The 20,609-nt window shown below is 37.6% G+C and overlaps 1 protein-coding gene across 2 annotated transcripts in view; it reads right to left on the bottom strand.

The window, feature by feature from the left end:
• PRKN (parkin RBR E3 ubiquitin protein ligase) overlaps positions 1-20,609 on the bottom strand; it is a 693,701-nt gene that overhangs the window by 267,658 nt on the left and 405,434 nt on the right. For both annotated transcript variants that reach the window (XM_088052826.1, XM_088052827.1), the window contains exon 7: positions 1,106-1,242. In XM_088052826.1, the coding sequence (XP_087908952.1) occupies positions 1,106-1,242 (137 nt within the window). The remainder of the gene's footprint in view (positions 1-1,105; positions 1,243-20,609) is intronic.

The following is a 20,609-nucleotide window of genomic DNA, read 5'->3' on the forward strand; positions in this document are numbered from 1 at the left end:
AAAGGTCAAGGAAAGAACACTGGGTATTAAGTTCCTATTCAGTTTCTCATGACAAGTTTTCCTACACAACATTAGAAATTATTCTGTGTAGGATGACATCAGTGTGTAACTGTAGTAGCTGTTTGGGGGGAAGTAAAATAAGACCTGGCAATACAGCACAGAAACAGCAATTCTAGTGAAATGTGAAGAAACATTGCTTGTTTGAAGCAATTAAAAATAAATAATTTTAAATATTTCTTACTACTGTACTTTCAATATCCTCAAGGAATGTTTTCAGATTAAACAGATGACACTTTACTAGGAACTTCTGTCAATTTTTCTCCCATCTAATGGAATTTGAAAGTTATTTATCAGCCATTCAGGCATCCAGGCAAACCCATCTCCTACGCAGCTTCTAATATGCTTTAAAATTATTCTCATACCATGATACAGCACTTGAAAAAAACATATATGCTCCCATTCCAATTTAGCACCAAGAAAAAATAATGCTATGTATAGAATATACTTTTTCACAGCAAAATTTCGACAGTTTTGCAGTTCACAGGCCAATTAAATTGAATCAGTCCTCAGAACAAATCTATATTCCATATAAGTCATTGCTTAGTTAAGTCAAACTTTGTTTCCTACTCAGGTAAAACATTTCATTCAATGAGTTGATAATTAGTAATAACTTCACTAAAAGGAAGATTAAAATTCCTTTTCCTTTTTTATTACTACTTGAAGACAGACCAAGAAAGCTAATAATTTACTTAATTTGAAAGTGGAAATGTGGTCAAGGTGTTTTGGGGTTTTTTTTAGCCAGAGTGTAATGCTATCATCTGCTTGCACTTCATGATTATAAAATACTAATGTGAAGAAAGTAAACATTTGATCTTAAAATAAACGCCCTTTAAAATCCACTCGATTCTCCAGTTCACGTGCTTAGCAAAATCTACTTCAATATTCAAATATTTTCTCCAAGAAATTAAACAACTCCTATGAACGCAGCATAATTTCGCTGACATACACGAAACTAATAGGTGATAAAAAAAATCTTACCTTGAAATCAAAATCACATTAAAAAAAAAAAATATATATATTAAAAAAAAAATCACCTGAAACCTACCTACACAGGGGAGGGAATAGCCAAGCTCCGGGTCGTGGATGAACTGGCGGTCATTCAGCATGGTCACACAGTACAAATGGAAGCAGTCCAGGCAAATGACATGGCGATGTACACATTGAAACACAAGCACAGGACTCCTGTTAAGAACAAAATAGTAAAAGTGATGAACAAGGACTGGACTGACTGCACAAAAAGCTTAATTTCAAACTTCTAATTTAATAATAATTTTTAATTCATAATGCACAGGATTATTACATACTTAAAAAAAGAATTTATCCTGGCATACTGCAGCGCTTTTAAAAAGAGATGGTTTCCAACATGATTCAGGCATGAGGAAATGGAAGTAAAGCTTTTACTGAAAGTTGAAACTTTATTGAAAACTGAAACCTAAAGCAAGAAAAATCCTTTAGTAACAGATATTCTTTGTATGAGGTGAGGAAAGATCACATATGGCAAAACATCCAATAGCAATAGGTAAGATAAAATAGGAATGTGGCCATCTAGGAAAGCTAAAGATTTTGTGAAAACCTCCATGTGCCTTCAGCCTTTCAAGGCAGTCATTTTAACTCTGCAAAGAAGACATTCCCTTAGTAATAATGAGTAAAGTAATTCAGTTTCTGGTCAGAGGTGTGGGATTCAATTTGAGAGTGAGACACCTAAACTTATGTGTTGAGTAAGCGAGAAATTCCATATGGTAAGTGAGAAATTCCTGCTGTGGTCAATACACTTAGTGAAGGCTGGAGCTGACCAGCCTCCAGGGACCTGCAGCAGGGTGAGCTGAATCAATTTGGGTCCATTGCCTGTATGGGCTAAGCCTCCATGGAGCATTACAGGAATCCAGACACCCATCACACGTGCAGAGACTAAATATGGCTATGCCAAGCCTGACAGAATACTGCCTGTGGAGATGCAGGGAGGAAACACTTGGAATAAGTGAGCACAAACAGTTTTACTCCTGAGCTGGCCTGCACTCAGAGACTCTCCAGTGATGGTTACAGCAAGGAGAGCCAGAGAGACAGTGGTTTTCAAAAACCTGCCCAGGACCAGCACATTGAAGGTGAAAGAAAAATTGAGTAACAGATAAAATATTGCAATCATGTGAAATGTGCCTTCACTACAGGAACATGCCGATCAAACCTAATGGTTTTGCTTTAATATAGGTTAACTTCTGACAACTTCTGCTGGACATAACTCAATTGCCTATTCCAAAGTAAAGTGTACTTCTTATATTTCAGAGCTATTAACAACCTCAAGTGTCAAAAAGGCAAAAATAAAGGGAGATGTGTTAAGTCGAACACAGCAGTGAGACTCCCATTCAAATGCTGAAATACTTTACTGTAATTTCCTTGTGAGTGAACACAGGCAGAAATTTAACACAAACTTCATTTTTTTTTAGTAAACTATTTTAAAAAAAATAAAGCTATGAATTCTCACACATTTGTAGTACTTCTGGAGACAAGTATTGAAATACAAAATCAAATACAGCAAGACTTGTGATAAAATCATTAGAATTAGAAATACTGCTACATCTTCTCTAAAACCTGCTAGATGATGCTTTGAAAACCCCCTGAAAAAGTAAAAGACAGACTTCAATGTGGGAATACAGCTTCAAAATGTAATCAATAATTTTACATACTGTATACAAGCATTTAATCTTCCATGAAAATATGGTTTAATATTTTACATACTACAGAATTCATGGCAGTGTGTTAGTATCTCCAGAAATATAATCTCTGTGTTTTAAGGATTTTCTTGAATAAAGCAGCTTTAAACTGAATTAAATAAAACCTCCCCATTACTAATCCTTATTAGTTGCCCACTTGCTGCTCTGAATGTACCAAATAATAATTTTAAAAAGACAGCTGTAAGGCAAAATGAGAAGCTGATCTCTATGCGCTGAGCTCTGGATGGAGAAGTAGAGGAGCAGTTATCTCGTCCCTACAGTGCAGCAGTCCCTATGGTCACCTGTCAAATGTAACCATTAGAAAAACACCCCAATATTTCTTCTTAAAATGCAGATGTAATTGAATTTGCCTATGGTTTTAATGGGATTCTCCCTTTAAGTGTTAATTGCTCTTTTGTATTCAGTGTCTGAGTATCTTTTCTAGTTTCATGGGAAGCTCCCTGGTTCTAAATTCACGCCTCTCTGACCTTCACTTCAAAGACAAAATATATGTGTGTGGTGTGATGCATAAGAGAAAGCCATCAAAAGTGGAGTATCTTAAAAAAGCTAGGCTAAAAATGAAAATAGTTTTATCAAGATTTCCACCTAAACTCATACAAAATCAATACTAACAACATTTCATTATGCAAACGAACTACTATGATCAGTTTCTGCTCTAAATTATTTTGTGATAATTGATTTTGCTTCTTAATGTTTCACAACAATTTAAAATCAAAACTTTAGTGTCCAGAAGGGGCATAGTGTACATTCATGTACATATTTAAACTGCATCTTTATTAATCTGAAAAAAATGGTATCTTTTAACACCATCAGACTCCAAGCAATGTGTACAAGATAGAGATAAATCTGGGTTCTGACTGTGTCAGAAAAAAAAAAGCTTAGCTTTCACAGCTCTTACACTGCCCGCTAATTTTTCAGCCCAGGCTATCTGTGTCATAAGGCTTTGAGAAACTCAATCTGTATGCGAGGCAGATTTATCCAAATTCCTTTGGCATTGGAACAATTGCTGCAGTCCAACATATGCAGATTTTGAATCAAAAGAGTGCAATTCTAGTTAAAAAGGGGCATAAAAATCTTGTTCCTGAGATCAGTAAAGATGAAGATGTAGGGATTATATATTCACAATGCCCAGGTGAAGCTAGTGAATACTCATTTAGGATAACCCCAAGAGTTACTGATAGAAGCTTGCTTGTACCAAACACAATTTATTTTAGAAAGGAGTATTATGAAAGCAAAAAAAATTGCCACAGTGTAACAAAGTCCCTTCCTCTTACAACAGGCTAGTAATGTAAATCTGATATATATTTTAGAAAGTGTTTCATAGTTTCCATTTACAGAATGTGTTTGGCTGAATTAGAGGCTTCATGAGAATAATATATAAGAAAAATGTTTCTCACAGCAAGGGATAAATTGGTCTTTTTTGTTCACCAATTAGGAATGTAACCACTTTTAAAAGCTGAAAATCCAACATTACAATGCATCACTGGAAATTTCCATAAGTAACTCACTCCTGTGCTTGGATTCCTTTTCATTAGAATTTTATCTGTATGCACTGACTTAAATGAAAAAGAAAGGGGATCCTAAATGTTTCTGCTTCATGTTAGTACTGTGGGATAGCTGTGGCACAACAACAGCACCAGTGGAAATGCTTTCTGGTCCACAATCCCTTCCTCCTTCCCTCTAGAGCAGAAAGATGCAGATAATTCTTGGACTGACTACCACAGGATACTGGCTAAAGAAAGATACAAAGGCTTGATCTTGTTTAGCTAAGAATCATTCTGAGAAACTGGTTGTTCTAGTACACTCCAAAAATCTCATGATGGTTGTTTTGTTGTACTGAGATTGAGTCCAATGGCTACGGATGCGAGGGGCTACTTAGCATAAGGAATTATTTGTAGACATAGGAGCGGATCAGTTGATATATCTTGCAAAACCTACTGAAAAATATATGAGATAATTTCTCTCTTGCTTGGTCCTTACTCTTAATGTTTTGAAAAAAGCTAGACTGAATAAAGGTTAAACAGCACAGTACATATATGAGACCACTATTTTTTAGAAAATGTGAGTAGCCACAGTCTGAAGCACTTTGGGGCAAGGAATACATCTAAGTCTCTAGAAATATGTGAGAATCATGTTGGACAAATCTGTGAAACTGCCTTCAGGTCATTTCTAGGTGACAGTTGGATTTTTCTCACCTCAATCTCAAAATCTTAACCAAATAATAATAAAAAACCTTAGCAGATGTCTATAAGGCTGCCTTGATGGGATTACAGGCAGCAAAGCAAAAATAGCCATGTGGAGTTCATTTCTCTGCAGAAAGTATATATGAATGCACACAGCTATATCAGAGTCTTTAACCCCACCTATGAGTACTATATTTATCATGAAACACTTCTGTATTTCTAGCACATTTTTCCACTTTGGCAATTTTCCTGTACTTCAAAAAGCTTACTATATAAGCACTGTGAAATAATTTCATTTCTAAATGGATCTCCATGTCATTTCAAAGCAGATCTGTGTTAGGTTTCAGGTCAGCATCATTCAAGAAAAGGTGACTCACTGAAAAAAATGTGCAAGGGGGAAAAAAAAGGTAAAATAGAAACTTTGGTGATATAGACACAACAGGCACTCTCCTGCTTCATAAACAATCAAAATAATTAAACAGAAATACTGTCCTTGAGCAGCAGTCAATCCATTTTGGCTCTACCCTTGTAGCAGAACGAAATTACAATGCTTAAATAAGCCAAATTATTCATCCATCATGTGGCTTCCCCATAGAACTGTATGTAGGAGAATATAGTCTTCTAATTCCTACAAAGCTGGTGACACTTCTGGCTTTCCTGTCTATCACACACACTCCACAGTATTATTCAAAACTACTGAAAGAATTGCCTGCTTATGATGCTTTAAGTGCATACTTTTCTTACCATGAAAATACTTCCAGGTACTTTCTGATTGAATATGATATTAAAATCCATTAGAGAGATGGTAATATTTCTATAAAATATAATTATAAAAAGTATAGAAAATTTGCTGCAGTCATTTGTGGTTTAGAATTTATGCAGCTTGGAGGAAAGTAGAGCAGCAAATCCTGCTTTTTAATGAGCAATATGGTACTTTGGATTAAGAGAAACAGTGACCTATCAATTACAGGCAACTTGTGAGTAACAATGCAGGCCCCAAATATTTAGACAAGGGTAGGCATTTGAAATGGGTATCAAGACCTTACCTGAGAAAAGAAAAAGCACTAAGAAAAGTACTAAGAAAGTAATATCAGTGATATTACTTTGCAGTCAAGAATTCATCTTTCATAGACCTTTAGGAACAAAGAAAAGTACATCCCTACTTTTCGTTTCCTAAGGGATGAAAATACATCTTTACATAGGCAATGCTAATTAAAAACCCCAGTATATATAAATATAGTATTATGAGAAAACTAACTTATTAAATCCCTTAAAACAGTAACAACAAAAAAAATCCTGGTTTTTGGTCTTTGATCACTTGCCACACAATTCATCAAAGGTCATGAAATGAAGGTTATGAACACCATGAGACATCACTGCAAGCTTCAATTTGCTGGCTGTGCTTCTGTATAAAAATGTATTCTGACCCACAGCTGTTAACTTAAAGAGGCATCAGCAAGTGAAATCTGACCTATTTTCTCCTCTGTTATGTTACATGTTTTCCTCTAAAATGTGCTTTCATGTTTCTTATTTCTACTGGAAAGCAGCGCCAAGGGGCCAGAACCCAGAAACAGCCTGACTGCACTAAACCGGAATATGAGAGGAAAAAACAGGCACACTTAAAATTAGTGCACGTGATGGCATCTACTCCTTTTAGCAGTGTTCCTGTTAACCCCGTTGTTAAGGGTTTTGTCAGGGTATGGAAATGACACACATTATTGCCTGTAAAATCTCTGCTCAGTGTGGCAGGCAACATCATCTGCTGCCTGAGGACACAGGCAAAGGAATTCTATGTTACATGCACTGGTACATTCAAAATAGTACCTGGTACTATGTGTGTGCTCTGCCTGCTTGCTCAGACGTGCCTTGTATGAGCTCTGTCTTCAGACACGATAACCACCCTTGCCACAAGGGTGATAGCAAGAAGGTGGTTGGGCTGGAGGAGAAACATCCTATGATCTATCAGATTCAGTTCACAGTACTCCTCTGCACAGCAAACAACTGACAAATCAGACATGCTTTGAAAGGAGATGGATAGAACCTGCTCCTTTTCCTCCATTTGTGCTTGTAAAACCTCACTAATGCTCCACTGGAGAGAAAAGGAAAATGCCTTGGTAATAGGAGGGAAAGACGACAGAAGTCCATAAATTGCCCTAGCCCAAACCCTTGTTTGCTTGCTGGTTACCCTTTGTAGCTTGCTGAGCTCCAGCTTACTGTGAACTGATTCCTCCATACTGACACTTTGGCATGAAATGACCTCCCAAACCTGTGTCATTTGTACTCTCAGCTTTTGCCACCAAAGGGTGGCAAATGCTTCTTTCACCCCTCCCCAGATTTAAGCCGGTCACAGCAGACTTCCCTCTCCTCTGAGGCAGCACCCAGCCCTTAACAGCACAAGCAAAACTGCTCATCTCTGACAGTCCACAGCAGCCACACATTCCTGTTAGCCCAAGCAGACTTCCTTTCACAGACTTTTAACTTTCTGACTACAGACACACAGTAAGAAAGCAGTATCGTTTGTTTTTCAGGAAAAAAAACTAAACTCATCAAGGTAACCAATGAAGTTGGGAAAATGATGGGATATCACAATAAGAGGAAAAGGGTCTAACTTCATCTGTACCATTTTCAGCACCAAACAATCCTTCAGTAATTAAGGATGAACAAATGAAAAAGTCAAAATGCCTTCGTACCCTAATGGCATTTTATTCCCCTGATTGGTCCCACTGGGCCTACTGAGGTCCTGTTGATTTCTTTCAAGAATTTAAACCTTATTTAGTAATCTTATTTTAGTTTTACTCTCGACATCTATGCTAGTAAAATTAATATTGTCAGAAAATGTTCTTATGCCACTGGAATGCAACTGTCTATGCTGTTAAATTGTTAGAATGGGCCCTGCCATGGTTTTTAGGCTTGCCAAATAGCAAAATCCCTAACAGTTCTTGGGCATAGTCCAGGGGTTACTGTGTGCTGTCTCAGACAGGCAACAGCAGTCTGCATGTGGACACTCAATTTAAAAACAAAGAGTCCCATAATACAGATTTATCACAACAGAGATGTAGTTTGGGACTGTTTTCTTATTACCACATGTTACCAAATTATTTTGTTTTCTTGTTTTCCATTCTCAAAATCAAACCTTTTGAGATAGCCTGTGAAAATCAATGTGTCTGTAAACACGTTATACAGAATGTTCCTAACACAAAAGAGGAGACACAATCATGAGCTCTTTTTGCCTTCTTGGGGATGCTGAAATCCCTGGAAAAGGTACAGGAGGTAAAGAATATTACTTACTATCTTAAGGGATGCTCACATATTATACTTTTCATTCCCCAGGACTCCAGGAGGAACCAGAACTTTTGGATAAAACACGTCTCCACTGTGTAGATTTCAGTTATTCCCTTCTAGTTAGCTTTGAAAACACACCCTGGTGCATGAATTTTAGGAGTGTATTTCTTAACATATAGAAGCAAAAATAAGACTGGAAAACAAAGTAAGGTAGGGAAGCAGAGAAGAGGGGAGAGGAAAGATGGAAGAGGCAACAGAAGGTAGAAGGGATAAATTAAGTGCATTTACTCTTAGAGAACTGTCTTTCACCGCCTTAATATTATGTTTTATGCTTTTTCTCATCTTTCTTTTCAAATAAGGATATTCAATTTATATGTTGATCCAAACAATAACTTGAGGGTGCTTCCCATTAAATGAGTCCTCAGTCTGAACCAAAGATATGATTATTATCTTATATAAAAAAAAAAAAACCCTCGAGCTATTGTTACAACAAGACATTTCTTTATAGAAATCCCTTTTTTTTAGCTCCTCACTGTCTTTAAAATTTACAGATAATATTTTATCCTTTTCTCCTCAAGGCAAATACCTTAGCATAAATGTCAAGATGCAGTTATCTGAGAACACCTTCTACATCAGCAATCCACTCAAAGGAAAGAACAAGCCTTGGGCTAGCAATTCTCACAGAAGGCATTCTGACTTGGCAGACTTTAAGTGTTCAAAGCAGTCAATTATCTTTAGTAATCTAAAGAAAGTAGTTTGCAACATCCACCAAAAAATTGTACTAGCAGTGAAAGTGGCTTCTTTATGTCTTATTCATATTGTGAATTTGTTTCTGATTTTATTACAGCCCTGTGTCACAACTGTAGAATTTAAATGCCCAACATGCACTCAACTCTATGCTTAAATTTAATTTCCCTCCTTCTTCTTCTTACCTACATGCCAACTTCCAGCACTTAAAAGAGTAAATGGAATCAACTTTCCAACTAGGAAAAACCCAAGAAATGCCACTACCACCACACCCTCCTCACCCAAATTAAGTTGAAAACCCAAACGAAATATTATAAAGTTTGGGAAGCGTTATTTCTGAATTTGTAACTGGGACAATAAAAATATGCAAAAAATTCTCAAGACGTATCATTATTGAACCCAATTCAAAAGAAGATTCTGGAAGCTCAAATAATTTTAGGTGCCTGTTTTCTATTTAATCTTGGCATCGATTTTCATTAGTTTTATACTGCTTAATAGGAGGTTGGCTGGCTGGTTTTCTTTCAAGGAAAGAAATCTTGTATCTATGTATGAGGTCCCAGGTAGTGTACTCATCTTCTTAGAGAAGTACTCAGGAAAAATCTTCTGCCCACCTGACCTAATAATCTGTGTAACTCTAAGGAAGACTGACATCAATCTAAATATATCTTTGCATTCCCATGGGAATACCAGATCTTGATACCCAAACAATGCGCAGAGTACAGTGAAAGTCAGTAACAAATAGATGCATGAGATTTACCCCTGTCCTACACTTACTGAATATTGCAGGAATGGAAGAAAGGGTATTCTTAATACTGCTTTATAATATTATCTCTGAAAATCTTGTGGAAACTGTTTGTGATGCTAACAAGAACTGACTTATGACAGAAGAAAAAAAAAATTTGTAGGAAAAAGAAATTGTGGTGGTCATTCCCTCTGTTCCTCAAGCAGAACAGGTTTTCAGGTAATGAAATAATGATATACTATTCATATAAATGCTACAGAAGTCATATGAAGACTCTTACTGGAAATTGAGTGTGCCTGAAAGGGCATGTATCTCAGGGATCTCACTAAAAACTTCACTTTTGTCCAGCTTTCCCTTGTTTTGATAAAGCCGTTTACTTCCCACTCACATGCAGCTAGTTAAGTGGACTGACACAGGGTGAGGGAAAAGGTGTATGGATTTCTGATCTTACCCTCTCCTTGTCCTCCCTGACCATTTGCTTAAAGAAAAGGATGCAGCAAGCAAACTCTGCAACTTTCTCGTAGGGGACACAATAGCCACAATTATCAGCACTAATGAATAGTTTTGACTCCTCATGTCTATGTACAGCTTTCTCAGAACATGTGGATCTTTCCCACAGAGACTATTCATACTGACTCTTCTGTTACACACTCCCTCTGATGGAAGAAGTAACCTGGCCTTGGGAGAGAAGACAGATTATAGGTAGAAATCAGATATATATACCAGTAATTTCTAAGGGGGAAAAAAAAAAAGATAAATTCAAAAATATTAAAAGGTGTTCACTAAGGTAAGTTATCTCTAACTTCCTTTGACAACTCCCTGAACACACCATACTTAACTGCATATGACCTGGGGTCTGGATTACAGGCTAGCTATCAGGAAAAAAAGGAGGAATAAAAAACCCAAGGAAATCAAAAGGAAACAAGGAAACCCGTAAGTTGACATAATAATAATTAAAACATGTTTGACATGCAAAATAATAACCTGGAGATGCCCTGCAACCAATATGGATATCACTACTTGACTTCATCATCTCCCTATATTTATTCACAGGCTGATCAAACCATAAACAATATACAGAAATCTTTCATTACAAATTGTGAATTTCTTCCATTATTGTGGCAAAGGCAGTATATTTCCACATGGGCTCTAAGAGCTGGCTCAGTCCTGAGAATCTGTACACCACTAAAATGTGTCCAAGGAATACATTTGGACTCTGTGACAAAACCCTTCCTGCTCCTTTTCTTGTTCAGTGAGCAGAGATAATTTATTATGCAAAACATACCGACAAAACAAACAAACAGAGCATTTAATTCAAAATTGAACATGTCAAAATTCAATTGAACATTTAATTCAAAAGCTTATGGAACTCTTGCATTTTCTCTATTTCAAATTATAGAACAACACCTGAAAAAAGTGACAACCCCACCTTGGTATTTACCAATGATCACTGGAAATTATAGACCATTCACCAATCACTATCCTCTACCTTTAAGAGAATTATTCAGACTATTGTACTTTTTCTAATCAGTTGAAACATTAGATATGAAAGCTGTACTCCAAGGTACAGTTTTTTACCTTAAAGTTTTACTTGGAGTTTTTATATTCATAAGTTCCTAAAAAATCAGTGTTGTTTCAAAGAGGACATTCACCTACTTTTTTTCAGAAAAAAGCCTTGAACAAACCAGAACACAGAGAAATGACTTGATTAGATTTGGCTTTTACTTTAGATGCCATATAAAAATAACCTCTGAGATTAAGACTGTGTGTGGTAAAAAATAAACAAGGTTTTCAAATGCTAGCAATCGAGCAAAAGTACATTTGGTAAACTGTAGTCTCTAGATTGTGTCAGATAAAATAAGGAAAAACTAAACCACAAAAATGTATATTTCCTGACTCAAAACCCTAAGAGATGCTTCGAAAAAAGCTGTTCTTAAACTAGGGGAGTCTTGCTTCTTAATTATGTTTCAAAATAGTCAAAAATGCCACTTGTTATATGGCTCCATTCACAGAATTCTATACTTCCATGGGATATTAAATTTCATATCCTAAGTTACAACTCATGTACATGACCCATGTAAAACATTGTTCAATTATACTACTATTGAGTTTACATACTGAGAAATGAAATGTCAATAGATGCTTGATATTTAAATTAAAAATAATTCTAATTCGTGTATTTTTTACCACATATCTCATATACTGTCAAACTCTGCTCTCACAAAGACAGAAACTTTTCTGGTAATAATGAAGAGAACCTTGAAATCCACTGATGAGAATTGGAGGGCACATAGAAAATGCAGCTGTTTTTGTTTTTTGTTGCAGCAAATTATGTTAACAAGTAAAGACAGGGAGAGAACAAACTTGTCTGAAATCATATATCCTCCTCTCAGTACCATTTCATGTCCTGGAAAATAGTTCATACATAGGATTTATGCTTTCTTCAAGAGAAAGGGTGCTGTCTTGGGCCCAGCCACACTCATTTCTAAACAGATGGACATAGCACAGTCTTTGCTTAGCACAAAAACAACGACTGAATCTCATAGGAATTTGTTGTTGCTTCTCTGCAGTTAAAACAGAAATGCATTGCATTTCTGCAAAAGAACAGTTACATTACAGCAATGAAAAACTACACAGAGCACTGGCATTTAAATTCCCAAAATGACTAACAGAAAAGTTAAGAATTGACACTTTTTTCCTAGGTCTGACTCTGTTTGAATTAAAACCAATTGCTAAAATGTCATTTACTTTATCTGACCACAATTTGGCCTTACACTTTGAATAACTACAAAGATATAATTCACTGTGCAAAATAACATCTTATATTGACAGGGGCAGACCAGGTGTTTTAATCACATCTAAAAAAATTAATTGCACAGCAGCTGCATACAGAAAACGTGTTTGCATCTGTACATCTGCTTAATTTTAGCTGAAAACATTCTGCTTTAGCATTCATTGGACACCTTTGCATTTTTAAGTGGAGGGTGACAGAAAGTTCATTTCTGAAATAAAACTAACTAAGAAAAGTTTTACTGAAACTTCTTTTGTCTGTCAAAATGGTATCATTTTCCCTCCACCTCAAATACTATAATCAACCTGTTTTTCATATCACTTATTCAGGAGTTTGGAGCACTGGTTAAGGCCACTGAATCTTACTGCTGTACTTTGCCTGACCTGATTTAGAGTTCAGAACGAGTTCAGAAAAAAATGCATCAGCCAAGTTAAATCGGTAAGTGCAATAAGGCATCATTTTTTAGGATGCTCACAATCCTACTACTATTTACACCAGGTTTTCTAGCAGTTACATCTTTGGCTACACAGTTCTGCTGGAGCAGATTCTGCCTCACCCCTCCTTTGTGGAAACTTCACAAGCTGGAGGCAATGCGCAGACTGAGAAGGAAAAAGAAAGAAGAAGCAACCAAGAGAAATATATATTCCCTTGAAATGTCAACTACAAGGAATAATCAGCAATCCAACTGTATGGATTCAATATAAAGCTTTTCCAGAAACTGCCAAACCCTGTGAGCATGACTGATCCCCCAAAGAAGGTTCAGGCCAATTCTTACCAAAACTGACTCACACATTCCCCATTATATAAGGTACAAATTATGTTTCCCACTCTGTGGAACATTAGCTACCCTGACAGTGATCTGTTCAGCCATGCGTGATTCATTAGGTTTTCCTTCTGTTTCTGAACATGAGCTGTAGAAGAGAGCAGCCCTTGAACCCCAGCCTGCTTTGGCAAAGTGTGAGAAGTCAATGACATTTCCTTGTCTTGTGGCGTCAGAAACCCGCAGCCCCTGGCGCTCTGAATCACCACGCTACACGTGCTCTGCTGAGCGCTGGAGTGGCGCAGGTTTTATAAATAGTGCCTACACAGGCTTTCAGTGTACTTGGGCAAAGGACGTTTTTATTTGAGGACTGGCCTCACTACAGACAGCCTTGTTACAAGGGGTGAGGTTTATCGGATTAGAAGCAACACTGTTAGTATTCAGGACACATTTCCAAGTGCATATGACATGTCAGCTGCTTACATATCTTCCAATTCTGCTTCACATATTCCTTTTAAAGTTAAACATGAAGTGACAGAAGTGTAGAAATATCTGTGTCCTGCACTCTGTGAACATAACAGCTAAAAAAACCACCTTGACATGTCAGCTGACAACAGAAAAAATATCCCTGATCTCTGTTGAGGCATTGTGATTCCTAACATCAGCTAGGAGAACTGGAAATACAGAATCATGAAATTCACAATTAAATACATATATAAAAAAGTGTTAAGAAATTTGTGTGCATGCCCCGAGTCAGAGTTTCAGCCTTTGCTTCTCCCTGTGTCTCTACATCTACAAAACATCCCAGAGATCTAAACATATCACTAGTTAGTCATTTATTTCAGGTATTTGTAGCTATTTTCTTTTTAAAGATATTTTCCTGCATCTTTCATTGACAGATACAAAACTTTCAGCAGCTAGTTCTTCAATCATTTGAAAAAATGAAGCACCCCCTGCAGCAACTCACTTTTCTTTCAACATTGATTCCCTAACACTTTGGGGTTTTCCTCCTTTCTCCAGGTTCCTCCTTCAATATCTCTCTAATTCTATCTTACCAATTTCAAATCAAGGCCAGTTTATTGTACAAATTCCAACTTCTAGGAACACAGGGGCAACAGGTGTAAGCTTCATTAATGATAAACACAGCATGTTATACGTTGCCAAAGGATTTCTTCTTAGCATCATTAATATTTAATTTTATATTCAAGTAACTACTAAGAAAATTTTGACCTTTTAGTATTCAATTTTTGAGAAGCCATATGATGAAATAAGACCTTTCTTTTTCTTTACCTAATAGTTGGATGGTGGGGTTGGTTGTGTTATATACACTCTTGGCATAGGGTAGGAGTGGGGGTGGAATGGAACTGCAGCTCTTTAAAAGCCACGTGTGCCCACATGACCTTCAACATCCTGCACATGCTGTAAATTCCATGGGAGATGTTTCTTATGTACCTTGCAAGGTGAAGAGCTTCAGCAACCTTGTCAAGATTCTTATCTGTACTCAGAGGATGGGGCCTAAATTTAATCTTGCTTAGTTCTGCATTAATCAGAACTGACTACACACTGAGGACAGTGAAACCGTAGTCAGCTGTAAAACCAGTGGGAGATCAAAATTTTCTGGTAAATAAAGTACTCACAGCTCTCTCTCATGGTGTTTCTCAGATAATGGGTCACAAATGGAACAACTGGGAAATTGTAGCAAAAAATGTAACATGTTAATGGGACAATCTTAAGGACACCAAAATCTTCAGTCAGTTCATACAGGTAACACCAGTCCACATTTTAAAGATGAGATGAAATGAGGCCTATTACAAATATACTTGTATTCAAAATGAGCAAAGAGACCACCTGAAAAGTTCGAGGAACTCCTAGCCATTTTATTTAATTTACTTGTTTTTTATTTATTATTCACTGTAGTTATTTGTGTAAGCATCTTATATTCCAAAAGGTCACTATTCTTATATGTCATGGATATTGCAAAAAAGTCTAGTTGAGATAAAACTAATTCACCTGTTTCTGGGAAGCAAGTACCTTCAAATGTTTTCTGATGGTAATAACGCTCCACGGTAGAGGTGATACTTAATCACCCTAGAAACCAACCGTGTTAGTGCAGTATGTAGCTGCTAAGTGAAATGTATAAATGCGTAACTTGCTATCCAAGTGATAGAGGAGCAACAAGAAAAGGTGCTCTGCTAACTTTCATGCTTTTAGAAAATGAGGGGCTTATTGGATATGTGAGGGCTGAAGGCAGCCTTGGCTGCTGTGTCCAGAATTCTGGAGCCTGAAAGGAGGAAGCAGAACAAAATGCAAGATTACAACCCTGGGACTTAGGAGAGCAGACTTCAACTTCTTCAAGGACACCAAACTGAATATGAGTCAGCAATAAGCTCTTGCCACAGAAACATCAAGTGGTACCATGGGCTGAGTTAGGAGGGGTGTTAATCCTTCCACTCTGCTCAGCACTGATGAAACACACCTAGCATGCAGGGTCCAGTTCTGTGCTCCCCAGTACAAGAGAGGCAGGGAGCTATGAGAGATATCCCAGCAAAGAGCCATTAAAATGATTCATGGACTGGAGCATCTCCCATTGAAGGAAAGGCTGAGGGAGCTGGGGCTGATTAGACTGGGGAAGAAAAGCCTCAGTGGAACTTCATCAAAATAAAGGGTTATGAAGGGAAGATGTAAAGACAGGCTTTTTTCTGTGGTGCCTGGTGATAGAACCAGAGATAAAGGGCATACTCTGAAACTAAGGAGCTTCCAGCTGAACATAAGGAGAAGCAGTTATACTCTGAATTTGACCAAGAGCTAACACAGGTGGCCCACAGATTGTGGGGTCTCCATCCTTGGAGATATTCCAAAGCTATCTGGAAATGGTGTAAGCAACTTGCTCTAGGTGATCCTGCTTGAGCAGGGACCTGGAACAGAGGATCTCAGATGTTCCTTTTAACCACAACTGATTTTTCAGTCTGTGATTTTGTGAATGAGATATTACCATAGAGTAGTAGAACACACAAAGCTAAAATTACTGTTTCATAAAAGTAATACTGAGTTGCAGTGTTCATTAATAAAAGGCAGCTAACTTCAACTCAATATTGCAACCCCAAACTGTAGAGTGTACAACAAAAGGAGTTATGGGCAATGTAATTTTTAAACAGAAGAGAGTTATGAGAGCAGATTATTTTATTTTGGTCATGGTGGGATCACACATACTGACTTTAGCAAGCACAGTATCCTTTCACTCCCATGAGAAACAAAACTGCTTGCAGGGCTCTTCTGTACCCTTGTTTAATCTGTGACACTGCAATTGGAATTTGTCACTCTAGGAGCTACATCTGATGTTACAGCCTGAAGCGGAGCTCAACCAAAATAAACAATCTGCTCTATTCTGCTTAGACTAATACGACAGTGATGTAAGCCCCAGCACAGTGGAAAATGCATAAATGGGCTGCCACACAGAACATGCACGCATAAAAACAGCAACACAGCTCACAAGTTTTATTACTAATACACATCATGTGTTACAAGCCTTGCTTGGACTTTGGCTTTGCTATACAACTGTATTTTTTGTGTGTGTTAATGTGGAAAATATGCTTAATATTTCAAAGACCCTAGGAACTTTGTAGTGCACAGAGAAAATATCTTTTTCTTAAAAAAATAAAATAAATAGTTGAGTCAAGAATTTGTTTCATCACAACTTGTCCACAATTATTAGGGTGGGAGAGCTGAATAGGATTATTTTATCATAAACATCCCACAGCGAATCAGCTGTGCAATATTTGTCCCGATATCTTGTGTTTGAATGCAGTATTTTCCCTTCCCTCTCTGTATTTCTCTCTCTGGTATTTGATTTAGGGTCTCTGGAGCTTTGCCAGCGTTAGGCTGTTCGTTCCAGTTGCACATACAGGCTCATTTATGCAAATAGTCACGTTGAAACCCTAGTCTGGTTATTCCTACTACTCAGGATCACTCCATCAGAAGGAGGATGGGGAGGAAAATGCTGTACATAATTCTCTTAAATTCATCAGCCAGAATGGCTGACCTTAAATCTAGAGCCTTACATGCAGTCATTTTCCTTTTTCTCTGTCCCCAAGCTAAGAGAGCCCTGCAAAGGCAACTGACTGAGCAGGTCACATTTTTCTACAAAGTTACAAGAGGTTATCCTGTTCAAATAATTTTATTTCAGGAAAAAAAAAAGAGGATGCAGTGAAAAAGAAAGCAACAAGGTCACTTCAATAACATCACAGAATATTTTGTAACTGCCTCGCTATTTATGTATTTTTATCTTCAAAGATGAATTTTCACACAGACCATTTTTATACGAGAAGGCAAGAAAAACCAGCAGCAACAACAAAGATAATTATGTAAATAAAGTAGCTCGTGAAAGTTAAGGGCTAAAGAGCAAAATCATTTTCTCTCGGCGTCAGACACAATTTACACGGCCCCAGTGCCAGGTTTCCCCCGTTGTCCTGCCAGTGACCTCAGCCCTCATCTACAAGATCATTTTCCCAAAGGACAAGAGGTTATCTGTTCTGGGTGAAAGCTCAGCTCCCGTGTTCCGTCTCGGACCTCTACGTGAGCCCAGCTGAAGTGCAGCCACTAAAATTTAAAACGATGCTGCGGAGGGCGCTTCAAAAAAAGCAGCCCCCATTGTCACTCTGCAGGGACAGAGGCGGCCTTTTCCAAGCATCCTGCCCTGCTCCGGCCCCAGCCCGGCTCGGCAGCTGCTCGTCCCTGCGGCGCTGCCGGGCCGGCCTCAGCCCTCACCGCCACGGCCCGGCAACATCAGCCACCCTAGAAACCATCGTGCTTTTTCCAGCTCTTACTCTAAGCAGCTTCTCCCGCTGCATCCCGCTACTAAAGGCATCGTGCTTCGCGCTCGCTTGTTTGTATTCCCGAGCTGTGTCTCGGCTGGATGTGGGTATTTCCCAAAGCCTCCCTTCCCCCAGCAGCAGCTCCCGCCAGCCGAGCTACTCGGATCTGCCCCTAGATGGGGATAGTGCCCGCAGATCGCAGCGCTGGGATTATAAATTCAATTCTCCCAGCGCAAGAAAATAAAATTAAGTACTGACTATTTATTAATCTCTGGCCCATTTATGAACCCCCTCATCCTTCTTACATACTCCTCTGGCCAGGGCTGGCACCCGCCAGGGGTCACATTAAAGCCTTTAACTCTCTCTCACCCTTTTCTACACTGCTCTAAGAGGTATTTTCCAGTCACATAAGACTAGACAGAAAAAGGAAGAGCTAACAGCTGCTCCGAAAAAACTCTGGATGCTTCCTAGATTGCAGCCAGCAAGAGATGTAAGGACAATTCTGTCATGAGAACTGACACATTTCAACAAGATATAATAATGTTGAAAACACCAAGGGGGTGCATGTGTTAATTTTTTTGGTTTAACTCATATGGCACATAGTATCTTTCACATTTATTGCCAAGCGAGTTATCTTCTTCGTATTAATTTCTATTTTCAGCTTGACACTTTTCTCAGCTGGCTGCAACTAACTAGCACGTTATTGAAAAGTCAAAGCAAATGCCTAGAGAATACATTTGTTACCCAAATAAAATAATTACTTTTTTTATTAGGTTTTTTTGCAAGATATCAAGAGTGATTTTACATAGCAGAATGAACAGTGAGGATACAAACAGACCAAACAACTGAGTTGGTGTACTCACAGGTCCCTTTCCACTTCATTGCATCAGGAACCTGTTCTGTGCTGGCCTGACCCTCTTAAAGTCATTTCCACTTACACTTGAAGTGCAACTCACTGTCATATAAATTGGAGATTTTTATATGCACTATGTGCTAGTATAAATGGACAAAGACATGAAGCAAAGAATTTGTTCCTCTGTCATTACTAGTCTCTGCCAAAGTGATTATTATGGTATTTTTTTCTACTCTAACTTGAGAGAGATTCTGCATTTCGTTTCCTAGATTTTTTTCTAGAATGCCTGTATTTTCAACTTAATGTAAAATAAATTTATAGAAGAGCTGAGAGTTGTTGGTACTTCTATATGAAAAAAATTAAATGATTCCATGATAAGTAAAGGAAAAGAAAAAAAAAAGAAAGAAAAAAATGAAAAGAAATTAAGAGCATGCATAGTGAAACAAAGCAGACAATCAAATAGAAGTAGACAGAATAATTATAGATGTCTGAATAACACTCCAGATGGCATTTTGGGCATCACAGTTAATAAGCAGGCTGTTTCAGGGGACCAGCATGTTAGCACATTATTGCAACAACTGGAAACCAGCAGCTGAAGCATGTCTGCCTGATTATCCAGGGAACAGGCTACATGCAATAGCTAAACAAAAAAAAAAATACAGTGTCTGAATGCTTATTGGTATGACAGGTTCAGGAACCCATTTTTCTTAGCAGTAATGTGCTTAAAGGAAGTTACCACAGCCATAAATACCACTCACTTCATGAAGAAGAAGTCTCAAGCCAGTTAATCTGGTCTAAGTTTCAGCATTTAGAAAAAAATATCCTTTTGGCATTAATTTCCCAACTCTATATATTTAAGTTAAAATTTTTATACTTCTGCTCAGATGAAAATCAAGCTGGTCCCTCTTCTCCTCTCCCTGTGCAAATTAATTTTAGTAAAAGCAACAATTGCATCTGAAAGGGAGTTTACGCTACGATTTCATTTTATTCCTTTTTTCGCCACTGGAATCCAAAAATGACTTCTGCAGTTGCAACTGTTGGGGTTGAATGTTAAATTGCATGCCAAAATAAGCTTGATATCTTGTCAGTTATCTTCTCAAACGAAATACATCATCCTCAGTACAGCAAAGAGACCCATTGCTGATATGCAACCCTCAGGAAATGTATTTCAGGGATGGAAGGTCTGATATTTCCATCAAGTAGAAAGACTCTTAGCAACACCCATACCATAGTAAGTCCCAAATCTATTCTAAAATGGCAATTCTGTGAAAATATAATATATGATTTTCTCCCAGTGTCAGAAATAATGTCCCTTTTTATTTTCAATTTCAAATCAAGGTTACACCACAGAACTCTTGCTGATCCAAAATCAGAGACTGACTCCACAGTTTTAGCTCTGGAATCAGAAGCTTCAGCACTGAGTATCTTCATTCTTTTTCTTTGATTCCTGTGTTTAGGTATCCCCACTAATTACTCCTCAGGTCTCCTGAACAGATTTACACATAAAAATCCTAACCAAAAAACCCAAAGCAAACAAACAAACCAAATGCTTAACATTAATCCTGGAGATACTAGTGAAATAAATACAGGTATTTTTAATAATTTCTATAGCTCACGGTACCTTTTTAACTGCTTGCATTAAAAAAATACA

This window comes from Pseudopodoces humilis, chromosome 3 (assembly GCF_049639895.1).
Source record: "Pseudopodoces humilis isolate 2021_Gansu_Grassland_sample_001 chromosome 3, ASM4963989v1, whole genome shotgun sequence".
NCBI classification, from domain to species: Eukaryota; Metazoa; Chordata; class Aves; order Passeriformes; family Paridae; genus Pseudopodoces; species Pseudopodoces humilis.